At 43.1% G+C, this 22,615-nt stretch overlaps 1 protein-coding gene across 6 annotated transcripts in view; it reads right to left on the bottom strand.

Annotated features, from left to right (window-relative positions):
* Positions 1-22,615, bottom strand: part of MAP3K7CL (MAP3K7 C-terminal like) — a 102,214-nt gene that overhangs the window by 57,942 nt on the left and 21,657 nt on the right. For 3 of the 6 annotated variants that reach the window (XM_054675146.2, XM_063803516.1, XM_063803517.1), the window contains one exon: positions 12,021-12,164. The exons of 1 other annotated variant lie outside the window; for it this stretch is intronic. Coding sequence is in view for 4 of the 5 variants with exons in the window: in XM_063803516.1 (XP_063659586.1) it covers positions 12,160-12,164 (5 nt within the window). In the remaining variant the exon portion in view is untranslated. Of the gene's footprint in view, positions 1-12,020; positions 12,165-17,314; positions 18,455-22,615 lie in introns of those variants that run through there. 2 more of the 6 variants (XM_063803515.1, XM_063803514.1) reach the window with 1 other exon arrangement.

Raw genomic sequence — 22,615 nt, 5'->3', positions numbered from 1 at the left:
GTCTACTGCCAGACCCAGGTCCAAGATAACTTTTTTGTGACAGAGTCTCGCTCTGTCACCCAGGCTGGAGTGCAGTGGCTCGATCTCAGCTCACTGCAAGCTCCGCCTCCCAGGTTCATGCCATTCTCCTGCCTCAGCCTCCTGAGTAGCTGGGACTACAGGCGCCCGCCACCGCACCCAGCTAATTCTTTTTGTATTTTTAGTAGAGACGGGGTTTCATCGTGTTAGGCAGGATGGTCTCAGATCTCCTGACCTCGTGATCCGCCTGCCTCGGCCTCCCAAAGTGCTGGGATTACAGGAGTGAGCTACCGCACCCAGCCCCAAGTTAACCTTTTAACTTTAGATCTGTTTTTGTGAAGAATCAATATCCCAAACTCACAGCTATGGCCAAGTGAATTGAGGCATCCTTGCCCCCAAAAGGCATGTAAGAAGAACATGCGTGCTCATAGTTTACCATAGGCTGTTGTTTTGCTGGTGGGAGGTGGGGGAACATATATTCTTCAGGCTGCAGCCGAGTGGCTACAGATACTAAAGGGGATTTTAAAAGCTGTGTGAGGAAAAGGGAGGGGAGAAAGGGGACAGGGAGAGAAGAGAAGAAAAACATTAATTGTCACAGACAGAGGTCCAAAAAAACAATCTAAGCTTTCCTGTGGGCCATGTGATGAAACCATCCTCCCCGTACCACTATGAAACATCAGTAAAATCCACATTATTCCACAATGCTTCTGGAGTTCTGTATTCTGGAGATGTAAAGAGGCAGTGAGGCTTAACTCGAAGTTGGTTGTGGGGTGACAACATAGGCTACCCAAAGGGTGCAGTCGATTTGGGGTATGACTTCATTCCTGCGCAGTGTCACAAAGATGTCTCTCCAATCTGGTTGTGGTCACGCTCATCTTGAAAAAGGCTTTTTTTGTTTAATAATGCATACCTTTATTTCAAACACAAAGCTTCAAAGACAAGGAGAGTTGCAGCAATCATCAAAATGAGAGGCTGCTGCTATGGAAACATTTTCCTGTTGATGGTGGCAGTATTTTCTTTCCTTTTTTTCTTTTTTTTTGAGACGGAGTCTCGCTCTATCGCCCAGACTGGAGTGCAGTGGTGTGATCTGGGCTCACTGGGAACTCCGCCTCCTGGGTTCCCGCCATTCTCCTGCCTCAGCCTCCTGAGTAGCTGGGACTACAGGCGCCCGCCACCATGCCCGGCTAATTTTTTGTGTTTTTAGTACAGACGGGTTTCACCGTGTTAGCCAGGATGGTCTCGATCTCCTGACCTCGTGGTCCACCTGTCTCGTCCTCCCAAAGTGCTGGGATTACAGGCATGAGCCACCGCACCCAGCTGGCAGTATTTTCTTAATAAAGTCACCAAGTCAAACTTTTTCATTTGATTATGTATTTAGATATATTCAATGTTTTCAGAGGTGGGGTCAAAAGTGAAATGACATAGAGGTGGAGTGTGGGGGTGGGGAACACCTTAGCAATTTGCCTTTAAGTGGAAAAAGCCATTAACACACAGACATAAGAAAGAGAACTCTAGCTTCATGAATGGCATCAAACTGTCTTCAAATCCTTTCATCTTGGTTTTGTCTCAACTCATTTGGCTACAAGAATGTTGTTATTTAATGTCTCTGAGCCTTAATTTCCTCATCTGGAAGGGAGAGATTTAAAATTAATACTCTCAGCCGGGCGAGGTGGCTCATGCCTGTAATCCCAGCACTGGGAGACTGAGACGGGCGGATCACGAGGTCAGGAGATAGAGACCATCCTGGCTAACACGGTGAAACCCCATCTCTACTAAAAAAAAAAAAAAAAAAATGCCGGCGTGGTGGCGGGCACCTGTAGTCCCAGCTACTCAGGAGGCTGAGGCAGGAGAATGGCGTGAACCCGGCAGATGGCGTTTGCAGTGAGCCGAGATCGTGCCACTGCACTCCAGCCTGGGTGACAGAACGAGACTCTGTCTCAAAAAAATAAAATACAATAAAATAAAATTAATACTCTCTGGCTGGGCATGGTGGTTCACGCCTGCATTCCCAGCACTTCAGGAGGCAGAGGCGAGTGGATCACCTGAGGTCAGGAGTTTGAGACCAGACTGGCCAATGTGAAAGGAAAATAAATCTTGGGGCCCCTAAATCACTGGGCTAAAAGGAAAAGTCAAGCTGGAAAACTGCTTAGGGCAAACCTGCCTCCCATTCTATTCAAAGTCACCCCTCTGCTTACTCAGATAGATGCATATCTGATTGCCTCCCTTGGGAAGGCTAATCAGAAACTCAAAGGAATGCAACCCTTCATCTCTCACCTATCTGTGACCTGGAAGCCCCATCCCTACTTCCAGTCTTCCTGCCTTTGCTCCAAGTTGTCCCGCCTTTCTAGATTGAACCAATGTACTTCTTACATATATTGATTGATGTCTCATGTCTCCCTAAAATGTATAACACTAAGCTGTGCCCCAACCACCTTGGGCACATGTTGTCAGGACTTCCTGAGGCCGTGTCACAGGTGTATCCTCAATCTTGACAAAATAAACTTTCTTTTTTTTTTTTTTTTTTTTTTGAGACAAGTGTCTGGCTCTGTCACCAGGCTGGAGTGCAGTGGTGTAATCTCGGCTCACTGCAACTTCTGCCTCCCGGGTTCAGGCGATTCCCCTGCCTCAGCCTCCAGAGTAGCCGGGACTACAGGCACCCGCCACCACGCCAGACTAGTTTTTTTGTATTCTAGTGGAGACAGGGTTTCACCATGTTGGCCAGGATGGTCTCGATCTGCTGACCTCGTGATCTGCCCGCCTTGGTCTCCCAAAGTGCTGGGATTACAGGCATGAGCCACTGCACCCGGCCCAGCAAAATAAACTTTCTAAATTAACTGAGACCTGTCTCAGATTGTGGGGGTTCATATCATATGGAGAAATTCTGTCTCTACTAAAAATACAAAAATTAGCCAGGCATGGTGGCACATGCCTGTAGTCCCAGCTACTCAGGAGGCTGAGGCAGGAGAATCACTTGAACCAGGAGGTGGAGGTTGCAGTGATCTGAGATTATGCCACTGCACTCCAGCCTGGGCAACAGTGCAAGAGTCCGTCTCAAAAAAAAGTTTTTTAATTAAAAAAAATTAAATTAATACTCTCTAAAGTTTCTTACAATTCTAAATTGTAGTAGGTGGAGCCAGTCCCTGAATAAAAAAATAATTATCCACAGAATTTCTTCTCTGGTTTTAATTCTGTAAAGATTCAACTGGTTTGTAACAAACCAAAAATACATTTTACAGCAGTCGTCAAGAAAAGAACAGAATAAAGATAATCTCTTCTTCTTCCTGTGGAAGGTAGTTACCAACACAACCCTCAATTTTACTGCCAAACCCATTTAGTCATCAGATATTTGGTACCCGAATAAAATCCATTCAGTCCCTGATCACACTGTGAAACCTGAGGACATTCAAAAAAGTGACAAGAAAGAGATCATGTTTTGTTCATAAAAACATTTTTCAAATTAAGCCATGACATCCTAAAATAGTAGATTAGAATCACCCAGCAGGACTTCTTCCTGAAAGCATGCAAATGCACAATCCTTGTTTAGAAGTGAGTGTCAATTACTTGTGCAGACACAAAAATGACTAATCGCTGGGGCCTAATAAGGCACCTGTCAATTTTCCTTTTTTTAGCTTAGCTACTTTCAATTCACAGGAGTTGTCCAATACAAACAGCATTTTGCTGACAGTTTTGTGTGTGCTTCAGCAGTGATAGCATTCAAACTAAAATGGAGCATCAGATATTTCTATCCACTTCTTAAAAATACATTTTAAGAATTACAGTATTAACCACAAATGAATGGCTGCCCAGCCTCACAAATGAGATACAGAAATAGCATTGTTAAGTCCATCAGAGAAGGAATAGCTTTCCATCACCGCTCCAGCTAAATGGGAATGAAGATTTCCTAGAAGAGTCCACAAATAGAAAATGACATTTTCCTGGAACAGAAAAATTCTAGTGAAGGACAGAAGATTATCTTCTTTTGAGATTTAAGGATCTTATAATTTATATTAATTAAATTAAATTAAATTAAATTATGTCAAATAGAAGAAATATATTGATAGTTAAGACAGATTTCACAGATGCTTTTGTGTTTGAAACAAGAGTATGCATTATTAAACCACAAAAAGCCTTACTCAAGGTGAGCATGACAATAATTAGAATCAAAGTGATATTTCACCAGTTGCCAAATTAATCTAAACAATTCAAATTAGACAAGTGTGTTCTGCAGGGCCCTTTATGGCCTAAGTACCATGGAAATGGAAGTTATTTATATATCAGGAAATCATTCCTGAACATGAAAAAGTATATTGCTTTAAAAAGCTTTTTGGACTAACTATAGCTGATTCACACCCTGAATGATAAAATTATTTATATATTCAAATTTTTAAAGAACTCTTTGAAGAGCCTAATTAACATGCTTTTAGTATTCTTTTTCCAAATTTAGATTCTGAAATTCAGAATGAACAAGAATGACATTCCCTGTTTATCAAGAAAAACTAAATGAAGATGAATCAGAATACAGACAAAAGTTTGTACTCTCTTTGGGTTTCTTAAAGGAAGACTTTAGGAAAATTTTATCTGTCATTGACCTGAGATATTTTTCATAATTTTCTTTAAGGACACATTAGGAACAAAAAAAATAGTCATTTTAACGAGATCTTTCCATTTGTGGCTACATGGGCAGTAGGAAAGAATTGAGGCCCATGTGATTCTGTTACTAATGTTAGAGCTAGAAGACTTCTTTCAGATCATCTAAATCATCCTGATTTTACACGAGAAAACTCATCCATCATTTATATTTACATTTATATTTTTTAAATATTTGTACTTATAAGTTTTCTTCACGTGTTGCTACCAAGATCCCAGATGTCATTTACTTGACTCTTCTAAATTCATGAGACTTAACAAGGTAAGAATCTCATGGCTTGTTCAGTGACAGAGTTAGTATAGCTGAAGATTTATTGTAGCCTGCTATAGCACTGGAAATAGAAATAACGAATAAAAACAAAACTCATGAACTACCCATCGCCACTGTTTACTGTTGCACATGGGATATAGAAAAGCATTAAAAAATGCTGATTCAATGAAAGAGCTTCACGGAAGAAACCACTAGAGTATACATAAATAAACTATGCAGAAAGCCACGGAACAGATCGAATCCAAGGCTCGCTTTACCACCAATTCACTGTGTTACTCTGAGCTAGTAACAATTTCTCTGGTTCCCAGATTACTCCTCTGTCATTTTTTAGATTTAATTAATGTTTACATAGATTGCATATGTGCCAGGTAGTACATTAAGGGCTTTAAATAGAATAATTAATTTAGTTCTCACAATGATCCTGCGAGCAGGGCCAGCTTCCTGGCAAGTGTCACCCCCATGCTCAGAGGGGTCCCACACTTGGTTTGATGCTATGCTGCTGCCGTCTTGAAAATTGAACAAGGGGCCCAGCATTTTCATTTCATTGAGATTTGAACAAGAGTCTGGAAGCTATGGAACCAGTCCTACCTATGAGGCAAGAACTATTATCACCCCAGTTTTACAGATGGGGAAATGGAGGTAAAGGGAGGTCAAATAACCTGCCAACGGTCAAAAAGCTAGTCATTTTTGAAGTCAAGTTTCACATCCAGGCCATGACTGTGACCACTCTGGCCCCCTGCACTCAGGGATAACTCTGGAGGCCTTTATAGCTAAGATCCCTGATATTTCTGCAATTCCAACTAAGGCCCTCTACTAAAAAGAATGTTGATTTCACTCTTTCCTCCTTCCATCAATGCTTTTTATAGATGCAGAATTGCAGTGAATAGAGAAAAACACAAACAAGCCAAATTTGAAAAAAGAACTGCTTAGCTAAATGAAAGGTGAGATGGTTTTAAATGGTCGTAGCAGGGGCTTAGCTATTTAAATGACAAGCTAAACAGGATACCTTTTGGGCTATTTCAGACTCTGATCCTCAAATTAGAGTTTTTAGGAGTGGGATCCAGAGCCCTACATGGGGAAGACCAAGTTAGCCCGGCATGATGAGGCCACAGCAGAGGCGGGACACATCAAAGGAAGCACTCTGCACTGCCTTATATAGATGTGAAAACAGCCCAAACCCCCTGCTGTCCAATGGGCAAACATAAATAAATGGTTTGCATCAGCTGAGGATCAAATACTAAAGAAAACAGTCAAGATTTCCTCAGGGCTCTGTGTCAAAGGTCAAGTCTCCTGCAGAGAGAAGCATCTGGCCTCCTGTGGCTCCTAGATTTTCTTGTCCAAGTCTTTCCACACCCACCTTCTATCGAAAGTAACCTTGGGTGACTCACTTTGACTAGAATATTTGAGCTCAAGGGGATGGAATGTAGACATTCCCATTAATCCAGGGCCTGGTCTACACCCTACTGTCTCTGAGAGTTTATTATTATTATTATTTGCTGTCATTTAGGTTTCCATCTGTACTCTGCTTTTGAATTTTAAAAATCATAGCCGGGTGCAGTGGCTCATGCCTGTAATCCCAGCACTTTGAGAAGCCAAGGCAGGTGGATCTTTTGAGCCCAGGAGTTTGAGACCAGCCTGGGCAACATAGCAAGAACCTGTCTCTACAAAAAATACAAAGCTTAGCCAGGTGTGGTGGCTCACACCTGTAGACTCAGCTACTTGAGAGGCTGAGGTGGGAGGATCAATTGAGCTAGAGAGGTCGAGGTTGCAGTGAGCCGTGATTGCACCACTGTCCTCCAGCCTGGGTGGCAGAGCAAGACCCTGTCTCAAAAATAAATAAATAAATAAATAAATATAAAAACAAAATAAGGCCTGGCATGGTGGCGCACACCCGTAATCCCAGCACTTTGGGATGCCGAGGCGGGCAGATCAATTTTGACCAAGAGTTTGAGACCAGCCTGGTCAACATGGCGAAACCCTGCCTCTACTAAAAATACAAAATTTAGCTAGGCATGGTGGCGCATGCCTGTAGTCCCAGCTACTTGGGAGGCTGAGACATGAGAATCTCTGGAACCCAGGAGGCAGAGGTTGCAAAGAGCCGAGATTGCACCACTGCACTCCAGCCTGGGCGACAGAGCGAGACTCTGTCTCAAAAATAAGTAAATTAATTAATTTAATTAAATTAATTAGAATAAAACTCTCCTTTTATTTAACTCCCAAATATAGATCAATGAAAAGGCACCCCAGATTTGGGCAGAAATGATGCCTCTAAAAAGAACCACAGAAGCTGCTATTCTAAACCAAGCACACTCCTTCCTCATTGCCAAATGCCCTCGCCCAGTGCAGACCAGAACCATGTGAGCAACACTGAACAGGCCAGCAATTGATGCTTAAGTAGGCATTATATGGCCGGGCGTGGTGGCTCACGCCTACAAGTAATCCCAGCACTTCGGGAGGCTGAGGCAGGCAGATCATCACCTGAGGTCAGGAGATTGAGACCACTCTGACCAACATGGTGAAACCCCATCTCTACTAAAAATACAAAAATTAGCTGGGCATGGTGGCACACCTGTAATCTCAACTACAGGGGAGGCTGAGGCAGGAGAATTGCTTGAACCTGGGAGGCAGAGGTTGCAGTGAGCTGAGATTGTGCCACTGCACTCCAGCCTGGCACAAGAATTGCTTGAGCCCAGGAGGCAGAGGTTGCAATGAGCTGAGACCATGCCACTGCACTCCAGCCGCAGTGAGCACAGAGCAAGCAACCAGGTGGATTGTTCAGATTTACACATGCCAAGAGAAAGAGAGATGGGGGAAGGCCTCTGGGAGAACAGTAAAGGAAGTCCAAATTCAAGTCTGAAATCAGTCTGGAGCTAAAAATTACAATTTCCCAACTAATATTGCATGAGTCGGAAGAAAGGAAGGCCACGTTGAGGTCCAAAATAGTGGCATAAAATATTTAATAGAATAAATATCTTAAAGCACAAAGCAAAAATATACACAATGGAAATTACGAAGGAAAAGAATTTTGAGAGAAAATGGTCACAATCTAAAAATCCTATATCCAAACCACCTGCCAGTTTAAATCATAATGAAATTCCAAGGCACAGAGGAAGAGGAAAAGAAAATAAGATATAGATAGATGGGGCCGGGCGCAGTGGCTCACACCTGTAATCCCAGCACTTTGGGAGGCCAAGGCGGGTGAATCACCTGAGGTCAGGAGTTTGAGACTAGCCTGGCCAACATGGCAAAACCCGTCTCTACTAAAAGTAACAAAAATTAGCTGGGTGTTGTGGTGCAGGCCTGTAATCTCAGCAACTCGGGAGGCTGAGACAGGAGAATCGCTTGAACCCAGGAGGCAGAGGTTGCAGTGAGCTGAGATCGCACCACTGCACTCTAGCCTGGGAAACAGAGTGAGACTCCGTCTCAAAAAAAAAAAAAAAAAAATTTCCAAAGGTCTCGTTTGCTGGGAGGAAAGGCAGAAGAATGAAGAAATGTATTCTGATGGAGGGAGAAAGCATGAAGTTTAAAAGACATCTGGATTAGGGAAATAATTGGTATCTTGTTTTCAAAAATCATAAAGAAAGGTCTATGTAATTATGAGAGACAGGAAGGGAACACAGAATGGAAAAATATACTAATTATCAAGGGAAAAGAAACAAACTGAACTTGATCAAACCTACCAAAGAAAGGGAAAAAAGAAAATAACATAAAAATGTATAAAATAAATAAATATAAAGTCAGATATATGAGATAAAATCTAATACATCAATCATTAAACTACAAAGCAGAGAGTGGGTTTTTAAAAAAATCCTAGGTTAATACTAATTGCAAGGAAGACACATAAAACAAAGTAATAAAGAAAAATTTGCTGCTGTAAGGATTGAAGAGTGCATCTAATTTCAGTCCTTCCAAAAACTATAATGAAAGATTTTTTTATGCTTTATTTTATTTTATTTTAATTTTTTGAGACAGAGTCTTGCTCTTTCACCAGGCTGGAGTGCAATGGCGTGATCTCAGCTCACTGCAACCTCTGCCTCCTGGGTTCAAGCGATTCCCTTGCCTCAGCCTCCTGAGTAGCTGGGACTACAGGTGCACGCCACCACACCTGGCTAATTTTTTTGTATTTTAGTAGAGATGGGGTTTCACCATGTTGGCCAGGATAGTCTCGATCTCCTGATGTCAGGTGATCCTCCCGCCTCGGCCTCCCAAAGTGCTGGGATTACAGGTGTGAGCCACCGTGCCTGACCTAACAAAAGATTTTGCAATGAAAGAAGACAGAGCTTTAAGGATGTGGAGAATTGGAGAGGAGGCAATACAAAGTCTGGGTTTGGAAAGCAGACATAAGAATGAGAACTGGCTTAGCACATCAGCGGGTTTAAGTCATCCATGGGAAAGGTGAAGAATCAACTTGATTTGCAACACAGTATTCACCAAAAGCTCAGGAATGGGAGGCACTAGGTGCCTCTGGAAGTGGGGGCAAAGTGAGAAACTAAAATAAGGATGGTTTGAAATCTGTTTAAGACACAGTCAGACTCTTCAATCCCTTTCTACTCCACCCTCCTTTCCTCACCCCAGAGTTAGGCTTCATTCTTTGGAGAAGGGGGAAGAAAGGCTGTCTCCCTACACCAGCCTGGACTTAAGGGGGATTAAGTGAAAACACGTAGACTTCCAGTCCTTCTCAAAATCCACAATGCGAACAGTCAAGCTCTCACCCTCCAGGCAAGAGACTGAAGATTCTTCTCAAGAGACTTGGACAAGAAGATAGATCTAAACATGTTGATGTGGTGCAGTGGGAAGGGGGACAGTGGAGGGGTAGGGAATAGAGCTCCTCACCAATCCAAACAGTGGGGTCACTCTGTACTCCATAAGCCCACCTAACACACCCAGAACACCAGCCAGCCTCTTAGCTCCCCACTGTTGAATAAGAGCAGACAACTAAGGATGACGAGACATCCAAGGAACGTTTTTTTTGTTGTTGTTGTTGTTGTTTTGTTTTTTTCTTTTTTTGAGAAGGAGTCTCGCTCTGTCGCCCAGGCTGGAGTGCAGTGGTGTGATCTTGGCTCACTGCAACCTCCACCTTCCGGGTTCAAGGAATTCTTCTGCCTCAGCCTCCCGAGTAGCTGGGACTACAGGCACTCGCCACCACGCCCGGCTAAGTTTTTGTATATTTAGTAGAAATGAGGTCTCACCCTATTAGCCAGGATGGTCTTGATCTCCTGGCCTTGTGATCCGCCCACCTCAGCCTCCCAAAGTGCTGGGATTACAGCCGTGAGCCACTGCGCCCAGCCCTCAAGGAACATTTTTTACATGGAAGACAGGGACCAAAAACAGCAATTAGAGGGAATGCAGAGAGTGAGAGAACTCTTTTTAAAATATATACGTTCAGATTTAAGATATCGCATCCATGAAATACGAATAGAATAGCATTTTTAAAAGAAACATTCAGAGAACAAAAAGAAGTTCTTCACAATTAAGAACATGAAAGCAGAAACGAAAAATTCAATAGAAGGGGTGGGACATGAAGTTTAGGAGCTACCAGCAAATAGAACAAAAAGGTACAGAGATGGCCGAGCGTGGTGACTCATGCCTATAATCCCAACACTTTCGGAGACTGAGCAGGGGTGGATCATTTGAGATCAAGAGTTTGAGACCAGCCTGGCCAACATGGTGAAATTCCATCTGTACTAAAAATACAAGAATTAGGTGGGCCTGGGGGCACACACCTGTAATCCCAGCTACTTGGGAGACTGAGGCAAGAGGATTGCTTGAACTTGGGAGGTGGAGGTTGCAGTGAGCTGAGATCACGCCACTGTACTGCAGCCTGGGCAACAGATAGAGACCCTGCCTCAAAAAAAAAAAAAAAAAGATACAGGGATAAAAAATGGAGCAACAGGATGAGAAGAACATTAGAGCATTAGTCCCCAAAGCATCTGAATATAGAAATTCCAGAAAGTGAAAAAGTAGACGTACCTCAAAGTTAATGACTTTAGTCAAAATTGTAATTATGTGAGTGATGGAGGGATATAGTGGCAAAGAAATATGAATATATGTTCTAATAGTGGATGTGTTTTTTATTTATGGAAAATAGATTAATTTTGTGTTTAAAGAAAAATGGCTGGTTGCTGTAGATGTAATGGAAGATAGTAAAAGAAAAAACTTGAATGGTTAAAAGTTACACAAGGCTTGAAGAAAAGTAAAAATATGCTCAAATTTACTAATAGTCATAGAAATGCAAGTAAGTACACAGTATCATATCACTTTATACAGCATTGTACTCATAACCTTCTAAAAATAGATAGCATCTCTTGTTGGTGGGTTTGCAGGAGAAATGTACTACACATTGCTAGATTAATGTCTTCTTGGAGAGCAATCTGACAATAACAGAAGACAAATTCAACATACCCTTTGACCCAGAAATCCCACTCCTGGGAGTCTACACTATGTATATATATAAGAAGCAGCAGCAGAACGTAAGATATAAGTAAAAGATACTTTATTAGACCATTGTACAATTTTGCCTAGGGCCAGCTCGAGATATAACTGTTTGTATAAGGTTTGTATAAGGTTGCAGTGAGCCGAGATCATGCAGAGAACCCTAAATGCAGAGTAATTATCACTTATAGACATTCATCATTACTATATCAACTCTGTGACGAGGGGAATAATGTGCTATTTACATTAAATGCACAGTTTATAAATCAAAAAATGGATTTCAGTAGAGTAAAGTACTTATGGAATTGCTGGTCAAAATCTATTCCTGTATCTCTGTCAACAACTGTTAACAAAGAGAACAACCGAATGCTGAGATGGGGGTTTTGCCAGAAGTCTCACACTTAGTGAAATACTTAACACCTCCTGGCTGAGCATTTTTTAAAGCTCCATCTGATTTCAAGGAGTGGGTCTATCTTTCTATTACTAATGAAAATCAAATTAATTACTAGAAGGAATAGTGATCATGGCATTAATTAAATGGGCATAAAATAAGCATTACACACACATGCACTATCTGGTTGTATATATGGAATTTCTTCTTCCTCGGAGCTCATAGCACTTAATACTTACCCACCCTTCCCTATGTCCATACCTGCAGTCCGCACTGGTGGAAAGGGCGTTAGGGAAGAGGAAGAAACAAGCATCTTCAGTCAGGCCCAGATGGTCTTCATAATTTGGAAATGAAATGATGAAAAAGATTTCTCTGATAGGATCCAGGAAGGTTAAGAATGTCAACCTAGTAGGAAGATACAAAGTAGCAACATAGGAATATAATTCTGCAATGAGGAAAGGGAAGTGCATAGACTCTTTGGAGCTGCTTTTCTAGAATCAGAAAATTATTTGGGTCCAGCCGACATTGAATTCAGATTCAAGTTGACCTTCGAGACTGTAACCAAAGCATTCATGCATTTCTCATTTTGACTAATTTTCACACCGTTGGAGCTGACTGAACACTGCAAAATTATTTTTGACTGTTTCATTTGACCTCCTAAACATTCTACAGTTTATTCTACTGAGGCAGGGAAATGAATAACACCACCAACAATACTTATGTTTTCCTTTAGTTTGCAAAACATCTTCTCATACTTCATCTCATTGGAACTCCCAACAGTGCTGTGAGATGGCACCAACAAGACAGGGATTATTATGATGCTAATTTGACAAATGAGGATACTGGGACTCAGAGAGGGGAGTGGTTCGTCCAAACATACCCAGATGCTGTAAGGTATACTGCAATTTAAATTCAGTTCTTCTAAGGTTACATTCCGTACTGGTATAAGCACAGGGAAATATGTATTTTTTTATATGCTACTGGTAGGAATGCCAACTGGTATAATGTTTCTGGAGGACAATTTGGCAGTAGGTGTCAAAAACCTTTTAGTCAGCTTAGGCTGCCACAAGAAAATACTATAAATTAGAGGGCTTAAACAACAGGAATTTATTTCTCACAGTTCTAGGCTAGGAAGTCCAAGATCAAGGTGCTAGCTGATTCCATTCCTGGTGAGGGCTCTCTTCGCAGCTTGCAGACAACCACCTTCTTGCTATGTCCTCACATGACCTCTTTTTTGTGTGCGCATGGAGAGAGGGGGCTATCTGGTATCTCTTCTTATAAGGACACTAAGCCTATCTGATTAGGGCCCCACTCTTACGACTTCATTTAATTAGGTCCTAAAGACCCTGTCTCAAAATACAGTCACAATGAGGGTAAGAACTTCAACATATGAATTCTAGGGGGACACAGACATTTAATCAATAACAATATGTATACTCTTCAAGCTCATAGTTTCCTTTCTAAGAAATTAACTCAAGAAAATAACTAATCCCATTTATCAAAATATATGTAAATAAGTATGTTCCTTGCAATGTTGTTGGGCAAAATACATTTCTGAACTTCAGTTTACTCATATACAAAAAGAGAGATAACAGCAAGACATACTGCATAGAGTTGTCATGAATATTATGAAGTTGCAGCACAATGCCTAGCAAACAATAATTTCCATATCAGTTATTTTCACTAACCTTTAATAGAATACTCAACAAAAATAGTTTAACCAATGGACATTTATCCTCTCACATAACAAGAAGTCCAGAGACAGGATTGATTAATGTAGCAGTTCAATAAAGTCAACACTTTGTTTTAGTGTCCCTATTTTTTCCATAACTTTATTCGCTCATGGTCTCAACATGGCTGCTGCAGCTCAAGATACCACATCCCCATGTGACAACTTCCAAAGGCAGGTGGGGGTGGCGAGGGAAGAAAATCTTTCCCAGAGGCTCTCATTAGACTTCCCCAGAACCAGGGCACAGGCCTACCCTAAATCACTGCAGAAAGAAATAGGATTATCATGATTCACTTACACCACTTTTCCTACGGAAACAAAATAGGATCACAAAAGGGAAATCATTCTTGTTTGGGCTGCCGGCAGTCTCTACACTGTTGCTTTCTGTTCCTGAGAGTTCATCCTTCATCTTAGACCAATTTTCTTTATAAGTCAGACTTTTTTGTTTTCTTTCTTTCCTTTTTTTAGATGGAGTCTCGCTCTGTTGCCCAGGCTAGAGTACAGTGGCGAGATCTCTGCTCACTGCAACCTCCGCCTCCTGTGTTCAGACAATTCTCTGCCTCAGCCTCCTGAGTAGCTGGGATTACAGGTGTCCACCACCATGCCTGACTAATTTTTGTATTTTTAGTAGAGACGGGGATTCACCATCTTGGCCAGGTTGGTCTTGAACTCCTGACCTCATGATCCACCCACCTCAGCCTCCCAAAGTGCTGAGATTACAGGCGTGAGCCACCGCACCTGGCCTAAGTCAGACTTTAATACACCCCAGACTTTGAATGCCAGCCATCTTCCTTCTCTTAGCAGTCAGCCCTAAAGCCCTACACAGGCCTGCATTCTTTCTTCCCCAACGAGCTGCAGCTTGGACAGAATTGGACAAAGCTATCAGAAAGAGCAAGATCCTGTGCTTCAAGGACTGGCAGAATAGACAAGTGTTCAGGATGGGGCTAGGGGTGGAGAGTAGGGCAGAGGCCTGCTCCAACAGCTTGGCCACATGAGGCTCTGTGCGCAGAACCACAACAAGGCAGAAACTAGTCTGGGATGCAGAGACAAAGCCCCACTGCTCAGAGCTGGGATATCAGGCCAGAGAGGGACTAGTGGCAGCAGTGACTCAATTCTAAACCTTTCAATACTGAACTCATGTCTGATCCTTAAAACTTTCTGGCCAGAGGTCATGTTCCCGAACTGCCACACGTGGTTGTACAGATTGTGATCAGTGCAAGGGCCCCAGACTGAGAGAAGTGGATGGGGATAAAACCCAGCTCAGCAATGCTCTCCAAGCCATAACCCCATTATTGGAGTCTATCTTCCTAAAGAAGTAGGTGCCTCTTTCTTCGGAAGTACTGCCTTTTTCAGGCGGATCACCTGAGGTCAGGGATTCGAGACCAGCCTGGCCAACAGGTGAAATTCTGTCTCTGCTAAAAATACAAAATTAGCCAGGTGTGGTGGTGCACACCTGTAGTCCCAGCTACTCGGGAGGCTGAGGCAGAATAGCTTGAACCCGGGAGGCAGAGGTTGTGGTGAGCTGAGATCATGCCGCTGCACTCCAGCCTGGGCGACAGAGCAATACTCCATCTCAAAACAAAAAAAAAGTGCTGTTTTCTTAGTACTTTCAAAGGAGTCTTATCCTTGCCATGCCCTGGACCACACAGAAGAAGATGCCTTTTCCTGATTTGTGTGGAAATTCCATATAGGTTACTTATACCCCAGTCTGGCTTGATCTTAGAGCCTAGGGATTAGTGTGAGCCTATAGATGAGAAGACAGGGAGGTTCATGGGGTCTCAATTTTGTGAAGAAAAGGCCAGGAACCATGCAAGACCTGGCCAGGGATTAATTTTGTAGAGCTACCTTCAGCAACATTTTAAGAAAAAGAATTCATAAGGAGTAGAATTTTTTTCTGTCTCCCTTTATGTAGCCCTCTTCTAACAGTCAGAGTACAGGATCATATGCATTTTTTCTATCCAAGCATCAACTCCAGACAGGACTCACCTTAGTCCCATACAATGTGGGGAGGTGATTTAAAACGCTCTTGAATATCACTGCCCCTCCTCCCCCACTGGCCCCTTCCACACAGAGCTTCTAAGACGAGATTTATGAAAAGACTGTTTCTCTGAAGGAACTGCTTATAAGCTCTTCTCTGTGTGGTTTCATGGCCCTGTGCCTCTATCTGGTATGTTTTTTCCCACTGCCTGGAATCTCTTGCCCCATCCCACTTCTCCAGATAAATAATTACACACTCCTTCCTCAAGGATCCCATAGCTCTTGAATGTCCTTTAGATCATTAACCACATAGTACTAGGATTATTCCTTTATAGGTATAACTGGATAACTAAGCAGGAAGCTCCTCCCCGAGGCCAAAGACCTCATCCTTATCATCTTGGTTTTCAGCTCAGAGCTCGAGAGGCTCAGTGGAATGAGCAACAGGAAGAAGGCAGGGCAGAATCAGATCTGTTGAAGGTTAATCATCAGCATGGCATGGGAAGGCGGAGGAAGAGAATGAACGATCACCTGTAGGAGGACTGAGAAAGATCAGAGAGCAAGGCCTTTTTCAATATAGCATTCCCCAGGGCAAGCTCCACTTCCAGTGATGGGGTCATTGTAGACAGAAAGCAAAAAATGAGGAATTGCCCAGAGAATGATTGGTGATTAGATCCCACCACTAACTCAGAGCTGGATTCTTGGGTGGAAATCAGACAGCTCCTGCCATTTGAATGTTAGGGGGCTTCCAATGAGACCTTCTTCCCTTTTTAGGAAACATGTGGGAAAGTCTTACCCGTGGCTTATCTCCAGTTCCCTATGCATGGTTCTTCAATAATTAGAACCCTGAGTTTCTCCAGGAGAGCTGGTGATTCATGAAAAACTATCGAATGGATCTGGTGGGGGCAAAGCTAGGCCTGTGTCCAGAGTCTTAGGCCAAGGCATGAAAAGACTGCAGGAAGGATACCACTTCGAAAGAGGGTACATGTAGAAAGAGAATCCACCTCAGCTAATGAGGATTAGCCGAAGGACATGCTGTGGTTCATAGCAAGCACACTTTTGGGGTGATGCTTCCTGGAGTGCTGTAATTGGAGACAATCGCACACACATTCTGCCATTCAGGCAGGTCAACAAATACCCAGCCTTTCCTGTGTGTGATTCCAAATACTCCAGCTCAGGACAGTGTCAGGTTTCTATGGAGGACTTTTCTAATCCAGACAAGCTTTCCCAGCTTCGGCAAAGGAGGTTCTCAAATTCACGGCATGTGCGTAAGGCTGGTTAGCACAGAATTGAAAACAGCAAAGCTTGCCTCCACGTGGAGGATTTGCTTATTGTTCTGTCCACCATGCAACTGGAAATGAAACAACTACTGCAGGCATCACCAACAGAGGCCATGAACAATGGAATGAGAAGTCAACTCATTTAAAGGTAGGGAAAGTGATTTTCTTCTGCAGAGACAGCAATAGTTTACATGTAAACCACAGCTCTTGCCAAGAGGAGAAATGAAGAATAGTTTTGAAATGAGAACAGAAAAAACCCGGAGAAAAAAAAATGTCTGTTGTTTTTAAAGGGTTGTCTGTGCTGGTGCTGATGCTGCTGGGACCAAGGACCACCCTTTGAGCAGCAGAGCCTCATAGGACACAAGGCCTGATACTGATTTGCAAAAAACCAAACAAACAAAAAACACACAAACTACAACAAAACAAATATGTATCAAGAAGGGGAAAAAAGTAAACAACATCATGGCAAGAGTTTGTGTTGCTGGGTGCTCTCAACACAAATTAAAGCATTGTCAGTTTCCTCCATATTAGGTATCTACTGCTGTGCAAGAAAAAAAAATTACTCCAAAAGCTTAAAACAGGAATTGCCAAACTTTTTATTTTAGTTTAGTTTAGTTTTGAGACAGGGTCTCACTCTGTCACCCAGGCTGAAGTGCAGTGGAGCAATCACAGCTTGGCTCACTGTAGCCTCAACCTTCTGGGCTCAAGTAATCCTCCCAACTCAGCCTCCCTGAGTAGCTGGGACTACAGGTGCATACCACCATGCCTGGCTAATTTTTTTTTTTTTTTGAGACAGTCTCACTCTGTCGCCCACGCTGGAGTGCAGTGGCACGATCCTGGCTCACTGCAACCTCCACCTCCCAGGTTCAAGCAACTCTCCTGCCTCAGCTTCCCAAGTAGCCTGGACTACAGGAGCATGCCACCACGCCTGGCTAATTCTTTTGTACTTTTAGTAGAGATGAAGGGTTTCATCACGTTGGCCAGACTGGTCTCGAACTCCTGACCTCAAGTGATCTGCCCTCTTTGGCCTCCCAAAGTGCTGGGATTACAGGCATGAGCCACTGCGTCTGACTGTAATTTTTAATTTTTTTTTTTTGTAGAGATGGGTCTTATCATGTTTCCCAGGCTGGTCTGGAACTTCTGGGCTCCTGCGATCCTCCTGCCTCAGCCTCCCAAAGTGCTGGGATGATAGACGTGAGCCACCATGCCCAGCCACGAACCTTCCTTCTGTAACATACGGCCAAATGGTAAACATCTTCAGCTTTGTGGGTCACATAGTTGCTATCGCAATTACTCAACTGTGCTGTTGTAATGGGAAAGTAGCCATAGACACTAAATAAACCAATAGACATGGCTTTGTTCCAATAAAACATTATTTACAAAGACAGGCTGCAGACTGGATTTGGCCTTGGAGCAGTACTTTGCCAACCCCTAGCTTAAAATAACAAATACCTATTACCTCTCACAGTTTCTATGGGTCAAGATTATGGGAGCAGCTTAGCTAGGTGGTTCTGGCTGAGAGTCTGTCCCGCAGTTGCAATAGATCTGTTAGCTGGGGCGGGGGCAGCAGTCCTCTGATGGCTTGACCAAGGCTGGAGGATTTGCTTCCAAGATGACTCACTTATATGGCTGTTAGCAGGAGACCTGAGTTCCTCATTACACGGATCCGTCTATAGGGCTGCTTGAGTGCCCTCACCACATGGCAGCTTCCCCTAGAGTCCATAATCCAAGAGAGAATAAGAAAGAAGCCATGAGGCACTTTATGACCTAATTATACATATTCCGTCATATTTTATTCTTTAGAATTGAGTCATTTATCCAGTCCATACTTTTAAAAAGGGAACTTAGTCTCCCCGCTTTTGGGGCTAAAAAGATGAAAACAAGAAGGTCATAGAATCAATTCAATTTCAGCCAGGCACGGTGGCTCACGCCTGTAATCCCAGCACTTTGAGAGGCGGAGGAGGGAGGATCTCTTGAGCTCAGGAGTTCCAGACCAGCCTGGGCAACATAGCGAGACCCTGTGTCTAAAAAAAAAAAAAAGAGAGAGAGAGAGAGAATCAAGTCAGTCTTGACATCTTGGCCAAATGTGTGATCTATGTCTTAAAAAGCTGAGATTTAGCCTTATTTCTGAGGCTTGTTTCCACCATATACTTAATTTTTCTGTTTCTTGAGCCTCAGTTAAGTCAACTGACTTGAAATTCCAAGAACGGCCTCTTTGTTAATGGGAAGCCACAGGTCTTCCATGGATTGTTGTACCTTTTGTGCACTGCACAAGAAGAGGCACAGATAAGAAGCGACTGAAATCCAACCTGCACTCAGTTCGCCACACTCTGTTCCCAAAAGAAGGAGATAATCTTTGTCTTTCTTCTGCTCAAAGAGGGCACCTCTGCAAGGATCCCCACAATGTGATTCATGTGCCAGCAGTGCCCCTGGGATGTTGATTGTTTACATGATTTAGCCCCAATCTTGGTACTTTCTTTAGATCCTGACTGTGACATCCACCACATTCTCCATCTCTCAGTCACCTTCTCTGTTGGTGGGTTTTGCACACCCAGAGAGTACATAAGAATCCTTTGGGATTCAGGTGAAAAAATAATGGAACTTCTATTTGTAACTTTTTAAATCTAAAGAAAGAATGAAAGTAAGTCACTATTAGTTAATAGATTAACACTGGCACATGTGTTAACTTATAAATAAATATATATATTTGAAGTGAACACTTACAAGTTTTTACTGACACATAATCAAGAAAAATTAGAGACTACTGTTTTATATCATCATCTAAGTCACTGATAAAAATGTTAAATGTGGCCAGGCACAGTGCCTCAAGCCTGTAATCCCAGCACTTCGGGAGGCCAAGGCAGGCGGATCATGAGGTCAGGAGATCGAGACCATCCTGGCTAACACAGTGAAATCCCGTCTCCACTAAAAATACAAAAAATTAGCTGGGTATGGTGGCAGGCGCCTGTAGTCCCAGCTACTCAGGAGGCTGAGGCAGGAGAATGGCTGAATCCGGGAGGTGGAGCTTGCAGTGAGCAGAGATGGCGCCACTGCACACCAGCCTGGGTAACAGGGCGAGACTCCGTTTCAAAAAAACAAAACAAAACAAACATGTTAAATAAGACCAGGCTGAGAACAAAGCCTTCAGGTGAACATTGATCCAATAATCTGTGTGGGAGACATTATCACTTGACCCAGCATCTAATCCCAAATCAATCATTATGAAGCAGATACTCTGTGCTAGACAGCCTGGAAAATGGTCTCCAATGATTCCACCTCCTGCTTTTCACACCCATGTAAATGGCATTTTGCATGACCTATCATGCAGCTTTGTAGTAGATGCTGAGCCTGAGGTATCCAGCTAAGCCACACCCAGATTGCTGACACACAGAAATCGTAAGATAAAAAATGTTTGCGGCCAGGCGCGGTAGCTCACGCCTGTAATCCCAGATCCACAGACCTCCATCTTCCTGTGACAGACTAATTTAAAAAAAAAAAAAAAAAAAAAAAGGGACCAGGCCCATTGGCTCATGCCTGTAATCCCAGCATTCTGGGAGGCCGAGGCGGGCGGATCACGAGGTCAGGAGATCGATACCATCCTGGCTAACGTGGTGAAACCCCGTCTCTACTAAAAATACAAAAAATTAGCCGGGTGTGGTGGCGGGCGCCTGTAGTCCCAGCTACTCGGGAGGCTGAGGCAGGAGAATGGTGGGAACCCGGGAGGTGGAGCTTGCAGTCAGCCGAGATCGCACCATTGCACTCCAGCCTGGGTGACAAGAGTGAGAGACTCCGTCTCAAAAAAAAAAAAAAAAAAAAAAAAAAAAAAAAAAAAAAAAAAAAAAGTTTGCTGTTTTAAGCTGCTAATGTTGGGGTTATCTGTAACACCGTAATAGATAACTACTACACTTTTCCAGGTGATGCGTAATAGATTGCAATAACCAAAAACTCTGTGATCTAACTATTATCATCTTCATTTTACAGAGAAAACGGAGACTTAGAATATTTACATGACTTTCCCAAATTCAAAACAGCTAGTAAATGACAGCACTGGAAGTTAAATCCAGTGTGGCTCTGAAATCCACACTCTAACTAGCTGTATGACTTTGGGCAAGTTACTGCAACCTCTTAGTAGTCAGTTTCCTCATCAGTAAAATTAAGGACTGAAACAAAGTATTCATCTCTATTTTTCTAAAATTTCATACCCCTCCTCTGCTTTATCCACAGCCCAAGAAGCGAACTGAAATGATATTTATACTAAGAAATGTGGAGTGGGGAAACAAGGGTTTGAAGATTACTCAATTGAGATGAAGAAATGCGGCCATGCCGAAAACCAGTGAGGCTTGTGACTCTCCAGGGCATACGTGGCTGATGCTGACAGCTTCCTATTCATTCGGGCTGCCGCTCAGAGGACAAAGGTGGGAGGAGGAGATCCATTTCCTTTTTTTTTTTTTTTTTTTTTTTTTTTTAAAGACGGAGTCTCGCTCTGTCGCCCAGGCTAGAGTGAGGTGGCGCGATCTCGGCTCACTGCAAGCTCCGCCTCCCGGGTTCACGCCATTCTCCTGCCTCAGCCTCCCGAGTAGCTGGGACTACAGGCGCCCGCCACCACGCCCGGCTAATTTTTTGTATTTTTAGTAGAGACGGGGTTTCACCGCATTAGCCAGGATGGTGTCGATCTCCTGACCTCATGATCCGCCCGCCTCGGCCTCCCAAAGTGCTGGGATTACAGGCGTGAGCCACCGCGCCCGGCCCCTTTTTTGTTTTTTTTAAATTAGTCTGTCACAGGAAGATGGAGATCTGTTTCTTAAGAGGAAAGGAAGAAGAGGCTTCTAACCTGCTCTGACCAACTGTTATGTTGCAATATCTTCACAGAGATCCTTCCAGCTGCAATAAAGATAATAAAAGGAATACAACATACTTTTGCTACAACTCAGTACACAGACTCTTAAGTACAGTGAGGCTAGGCAGATGGAACATGTGGAACAAAGCAGGGGAAGGGCGTAATAACAACCATGATAACCATGGCTGTACTTATATATATTGAGATGTTTTATTTTATTATAATTTGTTGTTATTATACCGGCTTTTTGTGTGTGAGCTGTTTTGAATCTTTTAACTCCTTTAAATGCCTTCAAAAACTAGTATTTTAGCTGGGCACAGTGGCTCATGCCTGTAATCTCAGCACTTTGGGAGACCAAGGTAGGAAAATGGCTTGAACCTGGAAGTTCATGATCAGCTTGGGCAACATGGCAAGATCCCGTCTCTACAAAAAAAAAAAAAAAAAAAAAAAAAAATCAATTAGCTGGGTACAGTGGTGTACACATGTAGTCCCAGCTACTTGGGAAGCTGGGGTGGGAGGATTGCTTGAGCCCAGAAAGTCAAAGCTGCCGTGAGCCATGATTACACCACTGAACTCCAGCCTGGGCGAAAGAGCAGGCCCTGTCTCAAAAAAGAAAAGAAAAGAAAAGAAAGCTAGTATTTTAAACTGTGCCTCAGACCTAAAAATGAGTGAACCACTGCCCTAAACCGTGGAAGAGCAAGCCCAACTTGGTTGGGAGGAGACCCTTTCCGTATGGGGTCAAAACTGTACCTGCCACTTTGGCATCTTTGAGAATTAAAAGAATAGAGACCTTCAGCTTCACCCTGAGGGGACTGCTATACTCACAACTGAGGAGGCAAAGTCCAGATAAATGAGCAGATAAGGTAGAGAAAGATACAAAGAATTTCTCTCTCCCTCAAAAGAAAGAAGCCCAGTAACAAATCTCCTTCAGTGCTTAATAATGTTTGGCGAGGTAGTCTAGTCGAAAGCTTAGGATTTGGCTGTTTAAATCATCCATTCATTTCTTCAAAGGGTTTGCCGCTTACTAGCTAGGTGA

Source organism: Pan troglodytes, chromosome 22, assembly GCF_028858775.2.
Source record: "Pan troglodytes isolate AG18354 chromosome 22, NHGRI_mPanTro3-v2.0_pri, whole genome shotgun sequence".
Taxonomy (NCBI): Eukaryota; Metazoa; Chordata; class Mammalia; order Primates; family Hominidae; genus Pan; species Pan troglodytes.
The sequence above is the reverse complement of the archived record's forward strand: the minus strand, read 5'-3'. Positions and strand labels throughout refer to the sequence as shown.